Raw genomic sequence first — 25,723 nt, 5'->3', positions numbered from 1 at the left:
AAAACTAAACCAAATTGCTGAAAGGAATTATGTCAAACAGTTTGCATTCAACTACTTAAAACCCCTTATAACTCTGGAAATCAAACGTTTATTTGTTTGTTGTGTTTCGTGCATGGAATTGGTATCATACAACATAAACAAGAAAGAAACTACAACAATATGCAAAGTGGAAATGAACTGCTGCTAATAAAATGTTATTTTCAGAATTTATAAAACCAAATACATGGCAGATTTATCAACTCACTAATTACTTCAGCAATATTCTCATAATACTCCAGCCCATGCTTACGAACTTGCTGCTACAATACTTTGTCCTCCAATCAGTCCACTACCTTCATAATACCATTCCCTCCAAGCGGCATAAGCGTCGGACAAGTAGTGAAGAAGATATGAGCAAAATATCAAATCTGCCTATAGCCGAAAATGCAACTAAACTGCCTGATAATGAAGCCAATAAGAAAGAATTCCAAAGGCCAAACCCCAAGGGAATGATGTCTAGAATGTTACAAGAGAGGATAGACGTCCTCAAATGCCAAGAACAAAACTGCAACTCACACACCAATTTCTTCATATATTCAACCTGTCTAATGAAGCCACAAATGCTTCCTTTTATTCTATTCCCACGGGTCCCCTCAACTCATATGGGCAATGTGGGATAAAAGATGTGTAATATAAAACATATATTAAAATACCCCTTATGTCTCCCTTGGGTACACATCACCATAAAATATATATTAAAGTAACACTTTAATATTTTACAATTAAATTAGACGTTACTTTAATAAAACTTCAGGCATTAAAATGTATTAGCAATCGGACTCCGAATAATGCGAGTGATAGCTCATCGGAAAGCTCTCACCGAGGAGTATCGAGTCCAATCACCAAAATTGACCTGCACTGTGTCCTGCCGACTTACTAAAAATAGTAAGTATGCCTGAAACTAAGTAAATCAACTTCGTTTTGGCCCAAACTGGAAATGACTAGGCCAAAACACTCCAAGATCCCATTAAACCCTTCGTTAGCCCTCGGGACCATGTAGAACAAGGCTAACGCGCACACACTTGGTCAACTGCTAAAATGGGGACATTACAAATTTGAAGTCAAAGTTACCCTATCCTACTACTGGCTGTGTTCTCCAAAATCTAGATGCATCTAGACCTCCATCTGCAAGCTCTAATCACGATCCTTCACCTGTATATTACATGTTAATCAAATCATAAACTTTGTTTCTAGTTGTTGGTTATTGTTTTTTCACATCATGTAGAAGAAACATAATTGCAAAACCTGAATCTCCTTTGTTTAGGTTTAATAAACATCATAATCTGGTCTCTACCATCTGCATACTTTTGTTGCTCTCAGAATGAATAAACAGTAGACCTTAATCCCTTTTATTCTCAGGTTAATGCTTTCTGCAAATTTCAGAGTATATTGTTGAAATTTGAAATTATAAATTCTAATCTTATTCCTTCATCATTGTAGTGCAGAGGCTAGCTTTGTTGGGTCAATTGGGTGGGAAGCCTACACCATCTTACATGACTGCACCTGCAAAGGATGAATTGGTTCAGCGGGTATTAGTTACTATCTCTATTTTACACTGCTTTCAACTGATATAAATGAACTATATGGTCATACAGTGTTTGGAAGTTACTGGTATTATAAATAACTTAAAAGTGCCTCTACAACATCTTAAATTTTTTTCAAGTGAAAGATGTAAAAGTTAGTTGATTATAAACTTTGTTGTAATCCACAACTGAAACACTCTACATATGACTCAGAATACACACAAGATGAAATTCCTGAACATTGTTGCTCACTACTTTCCTTATAACAAAACATGTTTGAAATGATATATCGTATGACACGGTCTAGCATGAGTCTTATGCAATGGAGAATAGCAACTAATCAATAGGCATTATGATTTATGCTGTACTTGCTTTACTTACATTGCTATACAATGGAAGGTGCATTGTATAGAAAACTTGCAGGAACTATCTCTATGAATTTGTACGTATTGTGTGAATACAGTTGGACTATGTATTGAATTTTTGGATTGAAAAATTTCTGCACTTATGTATATTTCTATCATCTCTATCTTGTTTTACAGCTAGGCTGCATAACACAACTGGATTATGAGAATATTGTGATAATTGGATGTATAAGTGGCTTTTTAAATTTTAAAATAGGAAGGAGATTTGCAATTGCATTATCCATTGCTGGAAGTAGCCAAAACAACGAAAATTATTCCCACAAATGAAAAAGTGAGATCAGAAAGAGCTACAGTAGTGAATACTTGCCCCCAAATGAAAAACTGAGACTTGGAAGGAGCTACCACATTGAATACTCTCCTAAATGAAAACTGAGAGTTGAAAGGAACTACCACAGTGAATAGTCACTCTCAAATGAAAAATTGAGACTCAATTAGCATCAAGTTCCCTAAAATATGTTGGAGAGATTCAATTAATAAGTAATAACTATACTGATATAAATATCTAAGCTAAATTATACTATACCAGAGACCTGGGTAAGAAGGACTATAGCTTAAGATATATAACTGCTATTACTGAGCCATATGAAGGCATATATGCCTTGATAAGAAACAACGCATTAGTGTTCTTCAAGGATCATTTGAATGGTCCTGTAGACATAATTTTCTTATTAGTTGGTATGTTGATGGTATAAAATAAGAACAAAAAGATTACAGACCAATCATCTAACATTTTAATGAAAATAGTATCTACTGATGGCCGTGACTGATCCAAAGAATCCATCAGCATCTTTGTAACATATGGCAAATCTTACGATTGTGCTTAATGGCAAGTCAAGTTATATAATATCTGCAGAATTTCATTCTACACTGGTCCTATCATTCTTCTAACCATTCAATGTCTCCAAGGATTCCTACCTTCAGAGCCCGAGAATTCAATAGCAGTACTTAGTGCCCCTTCTTATCCATTCCCCCCTCACCTATTTTAATTAGGATATTTGAAATATTTAACCATTGTTGTATTAACTATTGGTGAAATCTAAACAAGCTAGAATATAAAGAAACCCCTGTATTGATCAGGAATATATTCATCTATTAGGTTTGCAGAGTTTGAAAAGCTTTTCTTTGACTGTCATGATCCTTAAAAGGTTAAAATGTACGTACATCTAATACTTAAATAAAAAATCACTTTCTGGATATGGTCTGTGTTAGATTTAGATAGATTATAGGTCTCAAATTTTGACACTGAGTGTGGCATTAACCTTGTTTACTCTCATTTTTTTAGTGAGATATTTTAAACTATAACTGGTAACTATCATTTGCTTAGCTCAACCATTCATTGTAGCCTTGTGATAAAAAATGAGTGATTTCAAATGTTGCTTACATTAATTTCAGTAAGGTTGAATCACTAATTCTTCAAAATATCAGTTGAAATAAGCATTTGTAATATCAATTAGAAATACCACTGTGTGTCAATAGTTGAGTTTACAGCAATTTGTATTAATATTTCCATTAATATGATTTATCTTATATTAATAATTTAATACATTTAGTCATTTAGTAGCACTGCTAGTTTTCAGAATTAGAAACTACAATATTGTATTGCAAAAATAAAGAAGAGTTTCCAGAGAGGACTAATAGCTAAATGTCAATTTTTGAGTTTAGCTATGCTATCACATTCCCAAGGAATCATGGAACTTATGATAACGTGAATGATAAAAGTTAATGTCCTTAACATGAAAGCAAGAAAAACTGCTCAAAAAACATTTCCACAGATAAATGCAATACACACGCATGTTCATATATTACAGAATATTTGATATTATCTTCATCTTTTGTGCAAGTCATTTCATTACATTGCATGTTAAGTAACATATTTGCAGAGGATAATATAAAGAACAATCACAGTATTATTGAGATTGGAAAGAAATGGATAGCTCACGTGACAGTCCAAATACTTGTGCTCTAAAAAATGATGAATATTGGCAAGCTCCTTCCAAACTCTTAACTCATGGCCTCCATGAAGGCCTCCAGAGCAAAGGCTAGATCACAGAGCAAGCTAATGGGGCTTACAAAGTGGTTTATGCAACTGAGTACGATTTTTGTTTGCAAGAAAGATGTGATCACTGCAATGCCAACTAATGATCCAGAAATAAACCCTTTTGCAACAACACCTCAATCCAACTCTACTTTACCAACAAATGCAATTCACAAGAATCACAGTTTTGGACCTGTTTTGATCTCATTATGCTAATGGCTCTAAACCACAACAATGACAATGTTTAGTTTTGTTGGACTTAACATACATTGACATTTCCAGTTTTACAATCACATTCTGGGTCAGTAAAGTGATAAATTGCATTTATCACGACCCATTTCTGGTATAGCTTGGACAGGAAAGTTGTCAGCATCTAATTGAAAAGGGAATAGAGTTTGCAATAGGGAGTGGCAGTAATCTTTCAGACCATTGGGATATGAGACACAGTCTAGAAGAAATAGAAGGCTCTGTGGAAAGATGCTAGTGAAAAATGGCAAAAAGGAAGAAGCTGGATGCCAAAGGAGTTAATGAGTTTTACAGTGATTGTAAGCGCATGTTAGTAATAGTTTGTCCTGATAATGCTCTTAAATTATTGCTGGAAGGTGCAGTTAGTTTGATGCATAGTATTATAGACAAGCCCCCGAGCAGTAAGTTGATTAATGTTGAGGGATCCCCTCTAACTTGATGTCTTCCACGAGAGCTATTTATGTGATCATTCATCACAGGGTTTATAGGCACTTGTTATAGGGGCTATGAATTCAGTGTTGAAGAATAGGAAAACTGGCTTCATTTCTGTGAAGAAGCAAACAATGCATTAATAGGTGTACAGATTGTAAATATTGGGATGATGTCAGAAACTCCATTAAAGGTGATGCAGAAGCTAAACGCTCTTTTGCTACTTGCTTAGCTGGATCTTTTGACCTGTTATAAGTAAATGAAAATCTATGCAAGCCATATCACAATCAATTTTATCACTTCACACGATGGGTTTACAAAATATGATCTTGCTATATATAATTCTAAGCACAAACAGTTGAATGAAGAGAAGCCAAAGTTGGATATAATGACAATCACAACTGGAATTGTAATTTTAAAGGTAAGACGAAGGATTTGGCCCCTACATTTATTGACAGTTCAATTTTCTTGGAAGGAAGCTATAGAACCTTGCCATAATTTCAGCCTCAAGTCTGCAACAGTAATGCTTTCTAGCCTATACACACAGACAGTTTAACAGGTGTCTCAACAGTCACATGCCCATCAGATTTCAAGGAAGACTCAGCATTTTATTATTAAGTCAGTTCTACCAATGTTTGTAACCATTTTTTTTTTCAATGAGTTGAATATGTGTGCTTCTAGTAAGGTTTTTAAATATTATTATGAATATTTTTATAACTTTGAATAGGGGAAGTTATAGGGTAATGAAAAATTAAGCACTCTTCCTCCCTATATATTGTAAACTTGTTGTTGAAAGGGTTTCTCTCGCGAGGACTTTTGGTTTACCTACATAGAATAACATGTTTATTTTCTGATATAAGAGTCTGAAAACCTTAAATGCAAACATCTTATATTGGATAGCATTCCTTCTTTCAAAAACCTTTCTATTTCTTTGAGTAAAAACTAGATTCATGGCTTATCTAGAGTTTCTCTTCATTTATTTTTATGTCTTTCCTCTTCAGTTAAAAGCATACCCTCAAAAAACCAAAATCATCATATGAAGGAGCTGATCCTCGCAAATGATGATTAAATTTATTACTAATCCAATAGTGGTTTCCCCAACTATTCTGGGCATTAGTTGCTGCTGATTGGGTGAGATACACTTCTTTCGACAAAATATTGCACTGTTTGTTTTCCAACACACAATGATCAATGTTATATCAAAATCAATTCATCTTCAAAGTGCAGAATGCTTATATATGTGAAGCTAAACATAAGAGGCTTGAATCCACTTGATGGAAAAATGTCATCGGTTATCCTGTTGCTATCCAGTGTATACATTTCAAAAGGTCCCAAGAAATCGTACATTCTAATTTATATCAGTTAACAGAGATTCTTAAGAGTCTCAGGTTCAGATGTACAATGTCTACATTTTCCCATTCAATAATTTCAAAAAATTATCATGCACGGAGTGTACTAAATCAGTATACTGAACTGTCAACACAAATTTATTGATTAAAAGTCTCTAAATGTATTACATAGTTTCGTTGTCAAAGAAATTGATGGGAAAGATCCAATACAAATAATCTAGTCAAGTACTCAAATGCCAAAATAATATGAATCAATGTTTAGTTTTGAGAATTTTTACCCAGAAGCTCCTACCTCTTGGTCACAGTGTGTATACTGTTGTCCTCAAGAATTGTGATCTAGGTAGGAAGAAAGACCATCAAATGGGTGCTTTTCTGTTAACCACGGAGCAATAGGTTCCCTCATACATTATCTGATTTTGGAGGAAGATATTCCCTTCATGAGAGTCTTGGAAAAGGGAAAATATTATTTGATATTGGATGTAGGTTTTCCCTTCACATGAGTCCTGGTGAGGAATACTACAGGGGAGACATGAAGGGAAGATGATGATGCTAGTGTAAATGCAAACTCATAAATACAAGATTGCTTTAGCCAAAGAATTTTCGGATGCTTTAAAGTGTGTCCAAGGAAGCAACAAATGCAAAAATGCATATGTCCTACTTAGAGTTAGCAACAAGCACAGACTTGCCCTACATTATTTTGGATTCTAGAGGAGAATTACAAAATAATGAACACATTGTTTGAGCTTGTGGAGCAACTCTAGTGGAGTTGAACTAGATGACCCTGCCATCTTGTATTTGTTCAATTCATTCTTCATCTTCTATCTCTAAGTGATATTTTGGGTATCAAAACTTATGCATTAATGAGATAGTCCTAATCACATAGGATTTATCATGTGACAAATTGGTCAAATACTTTCATTGTAAGAATGGCTGGATTAATGCTCACAAAATTGCAAGTTGTACTTATGTTAAGAGCATAAGACAAGTGGGATCAATGCTTACATCATAGGGAAAATTGGAATACTTTTTCATAGCAGAGATTGGAGGAATAACTTTCCTTTTGTACAGTAGCACTATACCCAATATATAAAAGTTCTGAATTTGGAGAACAAGGAAATTTCAACTTGAACTACAAGCTTATGGACAATATAAGCTTTGGTTCCATAACCGAGTCCTTGAGTTTTGCAATTTTACATTGTTCAAGCTGGTGGAGTAAAATTGCAAAACTCTAGTGGATTTGAATTAGATGGCTCTGCCATCTTGTATTTGTTCAATTCATTCTTCATCTTCTATCTCGAAGTGATATTTTGGGTATCTGAAACACAAAGAGATTGGATTAATCATGTCTTTTTAGTAATCTGCATATTTATCAATGTTTTATTTTGTAGTCAAACCTTCACCACAAACAGCAATTCCACCACATGATGCATATTTTCCATGAAATTTAGATTTTGATCCTTGAGCATTTTTGTATGAAGACGTGAAGATTTGGTTCTTTGTGGTAATTACATAATATAAGGATTTGAACAATTATGTTGCAATTATTTCACAAAGTTTATAAAAGATGAAACTATAACTTAGAAGTGCCTGGACATAGCCTAGCAAATTGGTGATTTACAGGTCATGTCAAATACTGTCCATCTGACTTTATTGATCAGTAAGTTGAAGAATAACAGGGCTTCCAGAAGTGTGCACAAGCACAATATCACAATTCGCCTTCGAGGAAGTAGTTCAGAAAAACATAACGTTTTTCTTGAGTTGTAAGAAAGGACGAATGCCTTCAATGATAATATTCAAATTTCAGGACACCAACCATTCTATGATAGAAACAAGGTTCAGCAATCGTTATAGAATGAAGAGGAACAACATGGCATTAGCTAACAATTTGGTATTGGTGCTGGGAGAAATAAAACATTTGGCAGAAATATGAGGAGGCTTTGGGACAGAATGTAAAATCTGGCATAGGATAGTTTTCCATATCATGAGGCTCTTGGTTGAAGTGTGAAGCTCAAACATATGGATAGAGAATATATGATATGTTGGCTGAAGGTGAGATTACAGAGAGTGTACTCTTGGCATTCCACTAGATTGAAAATGATAAATAGTGCTCTGGGTACATGGAAACAGTAAGATTCAGAAAGGGTGGCGCAACACAAGGCTTCCTGTCATTTTAGTTAAAGATGCACACTTGTTTGATTGATGGTGATAAATGCAAGTTTTGTATAACAAATTAAGTACAAAAGTATTTTAATCAGGAGTAAAGGCAAAAAAATAGTATTTAATAACATAGTGCACAGTATAATTTAATGACAGAAATCATCTGATTTATAAACATGTAATGTAATGTTATGTTGTAAATTGCAAGTTGATTGATTACGAATGTACAAAAATGATGAAAACTTAGAGACAATGTGTGCTAGAGAAAGGTAATTCTAGTACTATATGAAGGTTAATTGGTAACTCTAGAAAGTTTTATCTTTTCATTGCATGCAGTCATCAAATTGACTTATGTTGCGATTTGTATGAATAATTTTGTCATTTAGCTTGTTTTGTTCTCTAATGATTAATGTTTTTGCACTTATGGGAAAAATTCAAAAAATTGTAACACTCAGTCTGAATTTAGATAGTCTGAATTTAGAGAAGATGCCAAAGTAAAGTGAAAAATTCAAAAAATTGTAACACTTAGTCTGAATTTAGAGAAGATGCCAAAGTAAAGCTAACAATTCAACGTTTTATTCATGTCCCAATTCCTCTAAGTGATGTGTTGTTCATGATTTTTAATCTTGGTACTTTGGCATTCATATACAGTGGTTCAACGCTGATGGACTCTGTTAAATCTCTTATATTTGGTCCTTTAGTTCTTTTCTTTAAGATGCATTCTTCCGTGACATGATTGTTACAAAAAGCAGTTCAGATTTTTCGAGAATTCTTTTCGTTAAGAAAAGGACTGGAGAGATCTGAAAACAAAGGTTCAACATTCTCCTTCCGTCTTTGAAACACAAAGATATTGGATTAATCATGTCTTACTAGTAATCTGCATATTTATCAATGTTTTATTTTCAGAGTTACCTGTAAGAAGAAAACACACTGCGTTTATTAATATTAATTCATGCAGAAAAGGGAAATTTGATTGCAAAATTGATCAACAATCAAAACAAACACATTTGAAGGATCAAAATTACAATCTTTGTTAGACTTGGCGATTCCCAGGAAATTTCACAATCAACAAAGTCTAATATAAAGGCTGATGTTTTCCTATGGGACTGTCAGAATATTGTTCATGCTGAAAAGTATTTGCATGACAAGGAATTGTTGGAATTGACTCTCAGGCTTTGTAATGAGTTAGAAATTATTTTTAGTTAACCATGAAGTATGTGTCAAAGTCAAGAAAATAGAATGCAGCTTATGTTGTATCTTCTTTTGCAGTATTTCCATCCTGATAATATGTCTGCAGAGGAGAAGCTCAAAATAGAGTTGAAAAAGGTCAAAGAAGATTTTAAAATTCATGAATCAGACTGTGGATCATCACGTGTTCAAGGTAGATAACACACTAACATTTTAATTTCATGAAGCTTGTTCTTTTTACCAATTATTACTGTATATCTACTTTGTATGATGACAATAATTCTTGGTCAGTACATCCTTTTCTCTGCATATAATTTACCAGGTACTACATCTATATACTGTGAACTATTGAGAGATGATGGCTGGATACATTTATCATTTTATTGCACTTTTATTTTTATTCATCCAAATAGTTTTACAATATGATTGATGAAATTATTTAATAACGAAAGGATTTGCCATTCAACCCTGGAGTTCTACTTTGCTGGTTGTAGTTTCTTGCAAAGCAGTAATGCCTATTCAGATTTACCTCTCCTATAAACCTTGTTGTTAAATAGATTCAAATAAGGTATAGATAAAAGTGCAAATCAATGGTTGGAGGAGCTTCTAACTTAAATACTCGTTATGTCACTAATGTTCATTTGGTGTCGTATAAGGTGTAAACAATGCAAACTCTGAACTTTTCGGATTGTGCTTTGGTTTTGCCAATCAATCACTGGTTTATGTGATATCAATTTTCAAATATACAAGTCTGACCCTTTTTTTGTTTTCTTATATATAACTAAAAACATATGTCTCTTAACATTTTTTTATGGATTGCTCATTTTAGCGTTGTGAACATGCTAATTAGAATATATTTCCTTCTAAGCTTTTTTGTGTTTATTTGCCATGGTTAGGAAACAATAGTTCATAACACAAGCACAAGTGTTAACACGAGATGTCAAGAACCCATTTACAAGTCATGTTGCTTAGCCCTTCAAATTTGTTTATGTACATTAGCTGGATCAAAGGCTGTAATGCACAACTAAACTTGAAGGTCCCGGACATTTTCTTAAATCTTTATATTTTAACATTCTTGTGTTGATAATTCATTTTAGCCTATTGAGTATGCTCATTGGAATGCGTGGTTATATTTCATTTTGGCCTTTTGGTTCTTATGCACTGCTGGTTAGGAATCAAGGTTTCATTATACATATACACAAATGCTAACACAAGAACCTATTTTACGAGTCAGGTTACTCACCTCTTCAAATTTGCTTTTGTACGGTAGATTAATTGAATCAGTGTTTATAAGGCATTGCTATTATACTCTCAGGTCTGTTTTAACATTTTTGTTTTGTTCAATTCACAGTTGCTCAACTTACAACAAAAATCAAATACCTGGCTCGTGTATTGCATAAGAAGGTAACCTATTTTTCCTTTGGATGACTTATGCATTTCCAAAGTTGAAAATAAATACATTTTTTGACCATAGCATTCTCATTTGCTGGTTTCCAATGTGCCTTTTCTAAATTTTGTTGTTGCTGTGTCTAAATGTGAGCATCATCAATCCAATGGCAGTTATTCAACTCCATTTTACAGATTAATAGATCTGTTGTTTGTAACTTATCATTACAGGAGACAAAGATTAATTTATTTTGGCTAATAAGAATAGAAAGAGTGTGTTTTATATATAGATAGCCCAATTGTTTCTTTTGTTTAAATTGTTTATGAGGGGAAGATTTTGGAAATGGAAAGAATGTTAATTTCTTAGGTTTAGTGTAACTGCAGGTTGCTCTTTCAAAATAGCTATGCTTTCTTTTGTATTGTTTCAAATCCTTCATCTTAATTTCAGATCTATGCAATTCGCTTTATTTTAATTTTTTCTATTTAATATTTATGCATGGAGTGACTGTTCTCTCTTGTTAATTAAACTATGTGCTCTATGGGGGTTTACCACCATGTGAAAAGCCATCTTACATATGATAAGCACCATACATCAATTTAACTAAAACAAGTTAGTCTGATGCAAAATCAGTCAAAATACGTAAAGCTAAGAAAGGTGACTGCAACGCATACTGACTCAAAACCAGTTACAAATAAAAACTCAAACAAGAACACCAAGTGCTTAGAAAGATCCCAGTTCCAACTCTAGTACCACCTTTGCTATCATCCACAAATCTAACATCTGGCTCAAGAAAATATAATGTAACTGCCCAAAAACACCCTTCTTAGATGCCAACAGCATGCTAAAATGACTTGAGACAAGTAGGTTACCATTCTGAGAGACATCACTAAGATTGTCTACTTATAATGCTCAGTCAAGAGCATTATCTACTCAGTCAAATGTTTAAGGCTCATCCCAGCTGAGGCCAGGGGGAAAGCATATGGAGACCCTAGAATGTCAAAGCCACACACATGAAGCAATCTGCCACCCAATATCAGTGAATGGAAATGTTTGTTGGAGCCATTATCAAGAGAATCTATTCCAGTTTAGAAGCAAAGTCTGCAACAACGGTCTCCAGTATGCATTTTATCAGTGCTTTTGAAATTGTCTTTACTTGGTGTCTCTTGGATGAATGCTAGTTTGGAGAAATCATGGATGTTGAATGTGCACTTTAAGCACCTGATGAGAAACAACATTGTGAAATGGAGATCATCACCTCTCCTTCCTATTGCATACTGCTAAGCCATGCTGAAATACAATCACACAATGGCTGAGGCATTAATAGATCTGTTGTTTGTAACTTATCATTACAGGAGACAATTATTTATTTATTTTTGCTACTAAGAATAGAAAGAGTGTGTTTTATATATAGATAGCCGAATTTTTTCTTTTGTTTAAAATTGTTTATGAGGGGAAGATTTTGGAAATGGAAAGAATGTTAGTTTCTTAGGTTCAGTGTAAATGCAGGTTGCTCTTTCAAAATAGCTATGCTTTCTTCTGTATTGTTTCAGTGGTCTTATCATTGTGCCTTCATCTTAATTTCAGATCTATGCAATTTACTTTATTTTAATTTTTTCTACTTAATATTTATGCATGGAGTTACTGTTCTCTCTTGTTAATTAAATTATGTGCTCTATGGGGGTTTACCACCATGTGAAAAGCCATCTTACAGATGATAAGCACCATACATCAATTTAACTAAAACAAGTTAGTCTGATGCAAAATCAGTCAAAATATGTAAAGCTAAGAAAGGTGACTGCAACGCATACTAACTCGAAACCAATTACAAATAAAAACTCAAACAAGAACACCAAGTGCTTAGAAAGATCCCAGTTCCAACTCTAGTACCACCTTTGCTATCATCCACAAATCTAACTCCTGGCTCAAGAAAATAGAATGTAACTGCCCAAAAACAGCCTTCATAGATGCCAACAGCATGCTAAAATGACTTGAGACGAGTAGGTTGCCATTCTGAGAGACAACACTAAGATTGTCTACTTATAATGCTCAGTCAAGAGCATTATCTACTCAGTCAAATGTTTAAGGCTCATCCCAGCTGAGGCCGGGGGGAAGCATATGGAGACCCTAGAATGTCAAAGCCACACACATGAAACAGTCTGCCACCCAAGATCAGTGAATGGAAATGTTTGTTGGAGCCATTATCAAGAGAATCTATTCCAGTTTAGAAGCAAAGTCTGCAACAACGGTCTCTTCAGTATGCATTTTATCAGTGCTTTTGAAATCGTCTTTACTCGGTGTCTCTTTGATGAATGCTAATTTGGAGAAATCATGGATGTTGAATGTGCACTTTAAGCACCTGATGAGAAACAACATCGTGAAATGGAGATCATCACCTCTCCTTCCTATTGCATACTGCTAAGCCATGCTGAAATGCAATCACATAGTGGCCGAGGCAACAAACGCAAGAGCCAACAGTGGGAAAGTAATTGAGACGTGAGATATAAAATCTCCTTGTACAAGCCTAAACAAGTTTGTGTGAATGCATCCTTGAAATTGTCATCAACGCACATCAGGGAATGGGATGTTTGGCAGCTGCAGCTGCAGTAAATCAAATCCACTTGACTCTAGAGTCTAAACCAACTGTCTAGCAAGTGGAAAGTAGGAGTTGGCGGTGATGGGGAATGATCTGCATTCTGTGTTAATATTTCATCAAAGCTAAGTTTGGTGGAGAGAGAGACTGCCCTATGTTACTCCAAGCATAGTTTGCAGTCTTGGACTCAGAGTAGTTTGCAAGCCCAAAATTCTCAACTCGGAGTAAGCTTGACGAAATCTTGGCAACCTAGAAAGAATTCAATATTAAAATCTTTTAAAGAAACATATTTTATTTGTAAAATTCAATTACTAAATGTATTAAATAAAAAAATGACATTTTGAAAGAGAAAATGCATGGTTTTACAGAAAAAACAGCATGTGTAAACACATTTTAACTAGCATTTTACCTACATCAACATTTTTATCCATGGTTTTTTGTATCTATAAAATTATGAGAGTTAAACTTGCATGTACTCGCCTAGTAAAAAGCCAGAGTTCTTGGCAACTCGACAAGTTCTCAGAGAGTTAGTAAACTATGACCCCAAGTTTCTAGGATGTTTTTTTTGCCTTTTTTGGGGATGGAGGGGAAGACAGAGGGAATGGATATACAAGAAATTGGGAAAATTGAAAATATATAGGAAAATGTCAAATATATTCATATGATAGCATTGATAAGTCTAAAATTATTCATCACATACATAATACATAGCAATTGTGTTGAAGTGAGAGTTGAATATGTAAATTCATATGAATGATGTAACTTAATAGGATTGTTAATTCAAATTAATTTGAATTTCATACTTTCATAAATATAATTCATTGAATTAGGATTCACTGTCATTATGCATGTAATTGAATATCCAAATGCCCAAAGACGGTAAGTTATAACAAAATGAAAAGTATCATATATCATATATGTCAAAGTCTCTGAATAGTCAAAAGTAAAAAAAAGAAAGTATGCTACTGCCCCTAATCTCCATCAAAATCACTGTCAATGCCATTGTTAGAGATTAAAAAATATAGCTTGAGGATGATGAAATCAAAATGAATTGATAACAGGGAATCCTTTCAGTAAATCTCTTACAAGCATTAGTGTTTCTACACCTCCATATGAAACCTGGATTGAATAAGTATTTGTATGATTCATTGAGTGATACTCGAAAGCACCACTTAGAGACTAACACAAGGGAAAGCAGGCACTGTCGATGGTCCATGACAGATTGAAGACATCATCTCTCAACATCTAATGAAAGATGGGAAAAACATAGGAGTTCTTGGTTCAATTTTCCAATGGTACCCAAATTCACCAATACATTTATTCCACAGAAAGCTGACAAGCTTTATGCAAATAGAAAAGTCATTTCTTCTTCTTCTGATTATAGGGAGGTTCAAAAAACACATTGCAAATTGTGAGGGTGAGGGATATTACAATAATAGATAGTTTCTATTATCTCTATTTAGTATCTAATGGTTATCTATTGTAATCTTGTGTAAATATTAGAATGTTTCTAATATTTAGTTTTATGTTTTTAGAATAGAATGTTTCTATTCTTTACGACTGTTTCCTACGGAAACATTGTTCAGTCTCTTGTATAAATTGACCTCTCGGTCTCTGTTAATAACAAACAAATATTGTCCAATTACTTTGTAATATGGTATCAGAGCCAATACTCTAAATTTTTTAAAAAATAATTATAATTTCTTGGTTGAAATTATCTGCCTTTTATTTTCGAAATTATTTACATGCATATTTGTTTCCAACTCTCTCTATAATCTGACTAGGGTTTCCGTTATGAGAGATCTGAATCTGCCGACTTTTGGTTCGGTTTTGCAACCTATTTTTGTTTAGATCTGTATGTTTTTTTTGCACATTTCCGCTAGTTTTTTGTGGTTTTTTTGCAGCAGGGCTGTTTTTGTTCAAAACCCTAATTTTTCGTACTAGATCAAAAAAATTCTAGAAATTCTTGGTGGGTTTTTTGAGATCTCAATTGGGTTGTCTATTTTTCTGGGTGCCTCAATTTTTGAGCCAGCCAGCTGATCCAAAAATCGACAACATATTTTTTCTAGGTTTTTCGAGCTCTCTTTCGGGTCACCCTTTAAATTTTATGGGTCTACTTTTTGAGGGTTGTATGTACTTGCATGTTGTTTTTATGTGTTGCTTTACCATGCAAAGGCTCGTGTTTTGTCTCCCTTAAAAATTCTTTTTGAGGGTTGTATGTACTTGCATGTTGTTTTTATGTGTTGCTTTACCATGCAAAGGCTCGTGTTTTGTCTCCCTTAAAAATTCTTGTGGGTTTTCATAAATTTTTCTCCTCAAAAAGCTGATGGGCTTCTTTAAATTTTCCCTGAAAAATTTCTGATTTTGTAATTTGCAAAGTTGTGTGGGATTCCTTTGTGGGTTTGTAATATTTTCCTCAAAAATCATCTGTTGGGTTTTACCGTTTTTCCTAAAAAGTGAAGCTTTGTATTTAGGTTTTGATTGGTTTTGTCACCTCAAAAATTATGTTGGGTTTTGATTGGATTTTTCACCTCAAAAATCATGTTGGGTTTTGATTGATTTTCACCTCAAAAATCATGTTGGGTTTTGATTGATTTTCACCTCAAAAATCTTGCTGGGTTTTGATTGATTTTTCACCCCAAAAATAGTGTTCGGTTATTTCATTTTTCTCCTAAAAATCATGCCTTTTTGCAGTTTGTTTTGGAGCATTATGCTCATCTGCAAAGATTTGGAGCATTATCCAAAGTACCATCACCAATCTTCTCAGCAAACATCCTCTGCTCCAGCTTTAGAAGGCTTTGGGAAGAAAAAATTCTATGCAACTATTGCCACAAATTTGGGCACATGAAGGTTGAATGTCAGAAGCGCTTAGCTGCCCTATCTAAGCAATCTAGTTTGCAACCCACAATGAACAATGCAGAGAACCTTGAGTAAACAGAACTTGCTTTTAATGCTTTTCGACAACTTCGTGCTCTCGATAGATTAACCATTAAGGGAGGGTATTACAATAATAGATAGTTTCTATTATCTCTGTTTAGTATCTAATGGTTATCTATTATAATCTTGTGTAAATATTAGAATGTTTCTAATATTTAGTTTTATGTTTCTAGAATATAATGTTTCTATTCTTTATGATTGTTTCCTATGGAAACATTGTTCAGTTTCTTGTATAAATAGACCTCTTGATCTCTGTTAATAACAAGCAAACATTTTTCAATTACTTTGGAATAAGGGATGAACGGTCATCTCTCCCCTAGTTTCCTCTGCCATACCCTCAAACTGGAAGCATTTCTGCATTTTTTTGGTGTTTTTGGAAACTGCAAGGAAATATCCCTTGGTATCCCCCATCTACAAACCAATTTATGTTTCCGAAGTGAGAAAATATTACAGGAAATGCATTTTTTGATTTTCTAGGGAATTTCAAAACTTCCAAATCTATGTTACTCAGTGAATTGTACAATAGCTAAAATTGGGCCATCCTAGGATGGAAACATTTTGGTACATGGGGATGCTTATACCCGAAAACAACAGAAAACTTTCAAATTGGAAAAAAAATCATTTGTTATAGTCAAAGTATGAGCAACTTAAGGGAGTGAAGGAAAGATAGGTGAACAAAGGATAAAGGAAGGCTTGGTCTTCATTATTTGAGGTAAATTCATATTGATTTGTTTGTTCTTACTAATTCTTTTGCATGTTTTTTTGTTTTTATCAAAAGTTCAAACACTTAACAAGGGTTTTTGTTTGTTTGTTTGTTTTCTATCTTTAATATGCAATTACGATATTACGAAGTAATTGGAAAATATTTGCTTGCTATTAATACTGATCAAGAGATCAATTTATACAAGAGAATGAATGATGTTTCCGTAAGAAACAATCGTAAAGAACAGAAATATTCTATTCTAGAAACGTAAAACTAAATATTAGAAACATTCTAATATTTACAAAAGATTACAATAGATAACCATTAGATGCTAATCAGAGATAATAAAAATATCTATTATCGTAATACCTTCCCTTAATGGTTAATTTATCCAGAGCATGAAGCTATCAAAAAGCGTAAAAGACAAATTCTGTCTGCTCAAGGGGCTCCACACTGTTCGTTGTGGGATGCAAACTAGATTGCTTAGATAGGGCAGCTAAGTGCTTCCAACATTCAATCTTCATGTGACCAAACTTGTGGAAATAGTTGCATTGAATGTTTTTCTTCCGGGAGCCTTCTGAATTTGGAGCAGAGGATGTTTGCTGAGAAGACTACTGATGGTACTTTTGCAAATTGGCATAATGCTCCAAAACAAACTGCAAAAAACCATATTTTTGAGGTGAAAAATCACTCAAAACGCAACATGATTTTTGAGGTGAAAAAACAATCAAAACCCAACATTATTTTTGAGGTGAAAAAACAGTCAAAACCCAACATGATTTTTGAGGTGAAAAAACAATCAAAACCCAACATTACAAAGCTTCATTTTTTTTTAGGAAAAATGGTAAAACCCAACAGATAATTTTTGAGGAAAAAATTACAAACCCACAAAGGAATCCCACACAACTTTGCGAAATTACAGATTCAGAAATGTTTAAGGGAAAATTTATAGAAACCCATAAAAAAAAATTTTAAGTCTAAAAAAAAATGAAAACCAATAAGAAATTTTTGAGGAAAAATATTATGAAAACTCATCAGAATTTTCAAGGGAGGCAAAACACGAGACTTTGCATGGTAAAGCAGCACATGCAAACAACATGCAAGTACATGCAAGTACATGCAACAAACATGCAAGTACATGCAAAGTAGAGACCCTAAAAATTTGAAGGTGACCCAAAAGAGAGCTCAAAAAATCTAGAAAGAATGTTGTCGATTTTTGGATCGGTTGGCTAAAAAATTGAGGCACCTCGAAAAAACAGTTGACAACTCAATTGAGATCCCAAAAAACCCACAAGAATCTATAATTTGTTTTTGATCCAATACATAAAATTAGGGTTTTGAACAAAAACAGCCCTGCTGCAAAAAACCCACAAAAATGTTACAAACGTAAATGGCAGAATACTTGACATATTAATCAGAGATCAAATGATCTATATATACAAAGAGGAGTGTCGAATAGAATAGAAACATTCTATTCTAGACTACACCTAAATATTAAAAACATTCTAATATTTACAGAGATACAATAAGATACAATAGAGAGCATTACAAAGAAACATAAATATTATTCTAATACCCCCCCTTAATGCTCAATCTATTTACTACGCCAATAGATCCCCTGAATTTAACAAACTTGTTAGGACCAAGGGGTTTTGTGAAAATATTTGCTGGTTGCTCTGAGGTAGGGACATAGAGTAATTGAATAGATCCATCTTCTACTAACTGTTGGATGTAACGGCAATGAAGCTCTATATGCTTGGTTCGTTCATGAAACATTGGGTTCTTGGCAAGTTTGAGTACTCCTTGATTGTCTGAAAACAAAGAAGTCGGACCTGCTTGAGGAATATGCATATCTGCAAGCATTTGACAGAGCCAAATTGTTTCACAAGTTGCCTTGACAGTTCCTCTATATTCTGCTTCTGTAGAGGAAAGTGCCCATGCGTGTTGCTTCTTATTGGTCCAGGTAATTGCTAGAGATCCGATATTGAACACATAGCCAAAAGTAGATTTCTTGTCATCAATTGAGCCGACCCAATCGGAATCGGTGAATCCATTGAGCTGAGAAGTAGCACTCCTTGTGTAAAGAAGACCATAATCTGAGGTACCATGTACATAGCGCAACACACGTTTCGTTGCAATCTAATGATTAGTCTTGGGGTTCGTCATGAACCGTGAGATGTAGTTGACTGCAAAACTAAGATCATGTCTAGTAGTAGTAAGGTAGATGAGACTACCTACTAGTTGCCTGAAGAGTGTTTCATCTACAGGAGGAGAATCAGATTGTGCAGACAATTTCAGACTAGTCTCCATAGGAGTGGAGGCAGGTTTGCAATCCTGCATTTGAAACCTGTCAAGCAAATTTCTAGCATACTTGGACTGAGATAAAAAAATACTGTTGTTTGTCGGCCAAACCTCAATACCTAAACAATAATGAAGCAATTCGAGATCTATCATATCAAAAGTTTTGCACAAATCCTGTTTGATTTCTAAAATCAAATGTTTTGAACTCCTAGTAATGATCAAATCATCCACATAGACAAGAAGGATTAATATACACATTACTGTCTGACAGGCTACGCTGAAATCCCTGAGCAACCAAGTACTGATCAATCTTTATGTACCAAGCCTGAGGGGCCTGTTTAAGACTATAGAGGGCCTTCTGGGGTCTACATACTTTTGGTTCTGAATTGACAAGCTTGAAACATGGGGGCTGCGTCATGTAGACGTCTTCTTGTAATTCACCATTGAGAAAAGCACTCTTTATATCCATTTGATGAACTTTCCAACCATACTGAGCTACAATGGCAAGAAGAAGGCAAATAGTGCTCATCTTGGCTATTGGGGCAAAGGTCTCCTCATAGTCAATGCCTTCGTGTTGAGTGAATCCTTGAGCAACAAGTTTGGCTTTGTATTTGTCCAAGGTACCATTTGCATGGTACTTGACCTTATAGACTCATTTACAGCTAATGAGTTTCTTCCCAGGAGGGAGATTTGAAAGAACCCACCAAGAATTTGTAATCAGAAAAAATTTCCGAGCCCAAAAATTAGGGTTTTGAAAAAAAAAGGCCTTGGCTGAAAAAAGCTTGAAAAAAATTCAGATTTCTTGATAATAATGGTGGATTTGTTAAACAAAACACTGTTGGCGTCCACCAATGAGGTCGTTTTTGGATTGTGAAGTAAAAACTGACACTTTGTGCAAGAAAGACACCATAAACTGCACTCAGAAAAGACTATGCCCAGATTTTCAAAAAAATTTGAAAGAAAACAGACCCAAAGAATTTCAAAAATTTTAGTCACGAAATTATAAGAGTTTTTGAAAAATTCCTTATAATGGCTTTGATACCATGTTACAAATGTAAATGGCATAATACTTGACATATTAATAAAAAATTGAGGCACCTCGAAAAAATAGTTGACAACCCAATTGAGATCCCAAAAAACCCACAAGAATCTATGATTTGTTTTTGATCCAATACAAAAAATTAGGGTTCTGAACAAAAACGACCCTGTTGCAAAAAACCCACAAAAAATGGCGGAAATGTGCAGAAAAAATAGACGGATATGGACAAAATTGGGTTGTAAAACCGAACCAAAAGTCGGTGGATTTAGATATCTCAAATCGGAAACCCTAGTCGGATTATAGAGAGTTGGAAGCAAATATGCATGTAAATATTAAAAATAAAAGGCAGATAATTTCTACCAAGAAATTATAATTATTTTTGAAAATATTTAGTGTATTGGCTCTGATACCATATTAACGAAGTAATTGGAAAATATTTGCTTGTTATTAACAATGATCAAGAGATCAATTTATACAAGGGACTGAACGATGTTTCCTTAAGAAACAATCGTAAAGAATAGAAACATTCTCTTCTAGAAACGAAAAACTAAATATTCGAAACATATTAATATTTACAGAAGATTACAATAGATAACCATTAGATACTAAGCAGAGATAATAGAAACTATCTGTTATCGTAATATACAAGACATTGCTAATGGTTGTATTGCCACATTTTTCTATGCATGCCATGTCATTGCATGTGGCATGCTCTTCATAATTTAAACAAATGCTCAAAAATGCACTATGTATGTTCCCCTGAAGATCGTAAGCTGCATGCATCCCTCCTTGATAAGGAGTATTCTAAGTTTAGATAAATGATGGAGGAGATGAGATAGGTTTGGATAAGGGATGGTTGCTCTAACTATATGGATGAGTGGACTAATATTAGATATCAACCACTCATCAATGTTATTATCACATGTTTAGTAGGCTCTTATTTTCTTCAAGCTATTAATTGTTGGGGAAGAGAAAAGATTGAAATTTGCAATTGTAGGCTTTGAAGGATGCTATAGAAGAGGTTGGACAAATAGTGACTGATTCAACCCATGTATGTGTTGTTGAGGGTTTTGTACGTCATCAACATAGAATAGAATGCACCAAGTGCATCCTACTCTCTCTCGAACAAAAAGAATTTTAGGTGCTATTGGATATGATCAGATGATATAACCCCAAGGTTCTTGATGTCAAGGCTTGAGAATGCTTGGATAACTCGCTGGGTAAACGTAATATTGTTGGTTCCACAAGGGACTTGCACAAAAGTTCATGAAATACATACACAAGTCTCTCTCTCTCACACACACACACTCACACTCTACTGGACTAGTTCAAAACTAATAACAAAGAGATTAGGGTCTAGGAAGCTAAGTCGGGTTTTAGATCCTTAGGACAATGACAATGATGGATGATGCTTCGAATAGACAGATCCCCACAAAATGGATTCTTGCAGTCATCTAGAGAAATGAAAGATTTCCAAATTGTAAACATACATTTAAGTGCTGAACAATGGTGCAACTTAAACATTCATTTACAATTGAGCTAATGCTGCAACTAGCTTTAGACTAACCATACACTGCACATTACATTAACAAGATACAAATTGTATGAACTGGAAATTCATCAAACATCTTCACATTCAACTGTCAACATCACTGAACTGAATTAACATTGAAGAATAGAAAGCATGCATACATTGGAAGAATATAAGGGAGATACCTTAACTTCAATGTTCCACTTGCATCAACCCTAAATGCTATTTACAACAATTTCTGTTCCTTAGCTCCTATTGTTACAACTACTCCCGCTAAAAGCCTCTAACTACTTGACTTTGCAAAGGGAAAAAAAAAGTCGTGTCTTTTATAGAGAGGTCTTACAAGATCAATGGTCGAGATTTAACTCAACAAGGGACCAGATTTGTCTTCTAGGAATATTTGGATATGAAAATATAATATCTTTCACTCACTTCCACTAGAAGATAAAATAGTTTTAGCTACTCCGAATATAGAACAGAAATTACCCGCTTCGCAGGGAGAATATGGCAAAATAGTGGGTAGAGGAAACACAATTTGACTTTTGCACATTACATTGGCTTTGAGTTTCAGGAATTTCCTATTCCTTTGAAATATCCTAAGTAGCAGTTCTTCAGAGAAATATAAAATTTTCATGGAAATGTAACAGATTGATTCAAACACAAATTATATAAAAATTCAAATCTTATGCAAATATCTTTGAGTTGTACTTTATTCAAATTGAACTTACTTACATTAAACTACTAGAAATGTTTTAATAGAAAACACCATCTAATCCTAATCATCGAATTTGGAGTTTAACAAAAAGAATAGTAGATCACTGTTTTCCTAAAACCTGAATTGTTGAGCTTCAAGAATCGTCTGTAGTTACCAGGCAACTGCATGTATATTTATCTTTGCAAGCTGCGATTCCTGTATTAATTCTGCGATTACAATACCGGAGGTTTTCGTAAGGTTTTATATCAGATGAGCCTTGTCTTCTTGCAGATTGCTCCCACAAACCCTTGACTACATTCAGAACAACTATATTCCATGCTGTGCTGATAAAATAATCATCAATCAATATTTTGAACTTTGGTTGTGTCCAGAACAGCTGCTGCTACAGGGGTTTTGTCCCATATCAGGAATACAAATTGTAGAGAGAAGATACCAACAAATCATAAGTTTGGCATAAATTCTTTTCTCCCATCGAACTACTTATAAATTATCCTCTTTTTCAAAAAGCTGTGATCCCCTCGCAAAATTTTAGACAGCTTGACTTAGCATTAACAGTACCATTAATTATTCCTAAATATCCTTTCATGAAAATATCGCCTAGTAAAATCATTTGGAACCTAAAGTGGTCCCATCAATGATTTAAAAATAGGAACTTAAGTCATAATTAATAATTAGATATTTGGTAACCGAATTAGCTTTTGCCTTTTTGGGGTAATGTTTTAAATTTTAAATTAGTTACTCATAAATTCGTTGTACCCAAATTGGGGACATTACATCCTTTCACAATGAAATACATTTTGAATATTTTTCATAGGAATATTCCCTTCTTTGATTGACATTCTTTTGATGTATTCTTCATATTTTCAAAATTCTGAAAATATCTCTTGAGCTTACGCCATGGTTCTATTCCTGTTGTCATACTTTCATTTCAGCGATCTTTAAGCTTTCATCAAGCCTTGAGTAGCTTCAGTAGACAAGCTGCCTTGATTCCTTTCAAGACATCTTCTGCAATCATATGTAAGCACCTGCATGGCAACATCTTACAGCCATCATTGTTCATAGCATTACTGTCATGATCAAGAGTATCCAAAATTCTACTCCATCATAGTCATCATTATTGTAACACTAGATTCTTGTAATCAAGCATGGAACATGGGCCTCGGGATTACTTGTAGATTCATCTTTGTTCGTTCAACTTTGACTTGATATTTGCAACTAGTAATGGATCAGATTGTAAGTCTTTGAATGGAACATGGATTGAGAGTGAGATTTGGAATTGAAGTCTGGTATCGTAGACTTCAATTAGGATTCTGGAAGTAGGTAGTTTGAATGAGAAATGGATCCTTCAAATGGAATTCTGACTTCTGATGTTGAAACTCAGAATTGGGGATTTCAAGTCTGTTTTTAGACCATATGGAATCTGTGGAATTCTGACTTTTTACTTTCTGAACTGTGTTAATGTTATAGTTCAGTCGGATGAAATTCTATTGGAATATATATATATATATGCAAATGCTACTGTTGTGAAATTGATATAAAATATTCATATCTATATTGGAAATTCATTATTTAATCAATACTTATATTGACTGATCTACCAAATTATATCATTGACAAGTTGTATTAATAATAATATATCTTAGTATCTAAAGCATGGGTTGACCAACTTGTGTGTTTAGTCGACCAAAACTGACAGGGCATTGTTTATGTTTAAAGGTATTGTGGAGACATGATCTTGACAGGATGTGACTCCATGCTGGAGTCATTCCCGTCTTGGTTGTGGCCCCATGACACTCTGTTTAAAAGGGTTGGTATCGGCAGTTTTAAATACAATGATTTCATATCTTTCACCAGTGATCCACGTGATTTAAACTGCTACCTTCATTCATAATACAGTCTGCCGCTCGTTGATGCAAGTTTTGTATCACTTACATAACATATTAGTAATTGGATATTTGATACGGAGTATCAAACATACAATTCCTCTCTTGAAAAGTTATCGCTCACGAGATGTGAGAACAACTCCAATGTTCCTTACACTTGTGGATACTCACTCAGTTTTATCGATGTGATTCGTTGGTAATCACATAGGCAGCCTTAAGTTTTTCATTCAAGGATGACTTGGACTTCGGTGGAATGATGGAGATGATGATGGGTTTGTGAAATATGTGAGTGGCAGATAATGTTGATTGTGGTGATGATGGAGGATGTGTCTGCCAATGATGATGTTGGTGGGAAAGCGGTGGTGGTGGAAGGTGAATGGATGTGTTTTGATACTTGACTTACTTTTCTAACTTCCTTCTCTAAACTTCAACTACTCCACTACTCACTATTCTACACCTGCTCCTACGAATGGAAGGTTAGGAAATGGACGGGGATTGAACCTAATGAAAGCTGACCAGCGGCCTCACTTCCACAGGTGCAATGATTTAAAGGAACAATAAACTAGTTCACCACACAAGGCTTCCCAACTAGCCACTACGATGCTAGTGGTCTAGTATTGACCCCTATCAAACATTTACCAAAGCTACCATATAACTATTCATCTACTTTAATCTCACTTAAACAACTTTAAATAAAATTTGCTTCAACCACTTGAAAAGAAATCTAACTATGTGGAAGTAGAAAACATGCAATAATACCCAATGTTCTTAATGAACATGCAAATTGCAACAATAAAAAAGAGAGCAATTTTGGTATTATCTTCGCAACAATTTCTCCAACACTTTACAAATGAGAGCAAATGGCCTTATATAGGAGCCAAAAATACAACGGACGGTGGAGATCAAAACAAGATCGACGATCCAGATTGGATCCTCAAAACCCTAATTAGGGTTGCCACCCCATCGGCCAATGAGAAGATGCCACCTCATCAATGAACCAATGAAAAAAATGCAAAAAGGTGGCAACCGATGAGAAGGCACCAAAATGGTGCCCAATAAAAAATAGACACTTGTCCTATTCTAGGAGACAGGGAAATTGCCACTTGGGCTTACATCAAATGATCTTCTAATATAAATTTTCCCTTTTCTTTCATTTTCTTAGCTAAAGCAATGAACTTAGCTAGCCTTTCGTTAACTTTTTCCATAAGAGGACAAGGTGTGTGTTTCGCCTTGAGTTCCACTGACT

At 34.3% G+C, this 25,723-nt stretch overlaps 1 protein-coding gene across 1 annotated transcript in view; it reads left to right on the top strand.

Moving 5' to 3' along the window:
* The window catches only part of LOC149552478 (uncharacterized), a 48,698-nt gene that overhangs the window by 9,251 nt on the left and 13,724 nt on the right, over positions 1-25,723 (top strand). The window contains exons 2-4 of the mRNA XM_089788060.1: positions 1,480-1,568; positions 9,473-9,584; positions 10,743-10,795. Of these exons, the coding sequence (XP_089644186.1) occupies positions 1,480-1,568; positions 9,473-9,584; positions 10,743-10,795 (254 nt within the window). The remainder of the gene's footprint in view (positions 1-1,479; positions 1,569-9,472; positions 9,585-10,742; positions 10,796-25,723) is intronic.

Source organism: Cupressus sempervirens, chromosome 6 (assembly GCF_028749045.1).
Source record: "Cupressus sempervirens isolate cs-2001-9-10 chromosome 6, ASM2874904v1, whole genome shotgun sequence".
Taxonomy (NCBI): Eukaryota; Viridiplantae; Streptophyta; class Pinopsida; order Cupressales; family Cupressaceae; genus Cupressus; species Cupressus sempervirens.
This window is presented reverse-complemented; position numbering and strand designations above follow the sequence as displayed.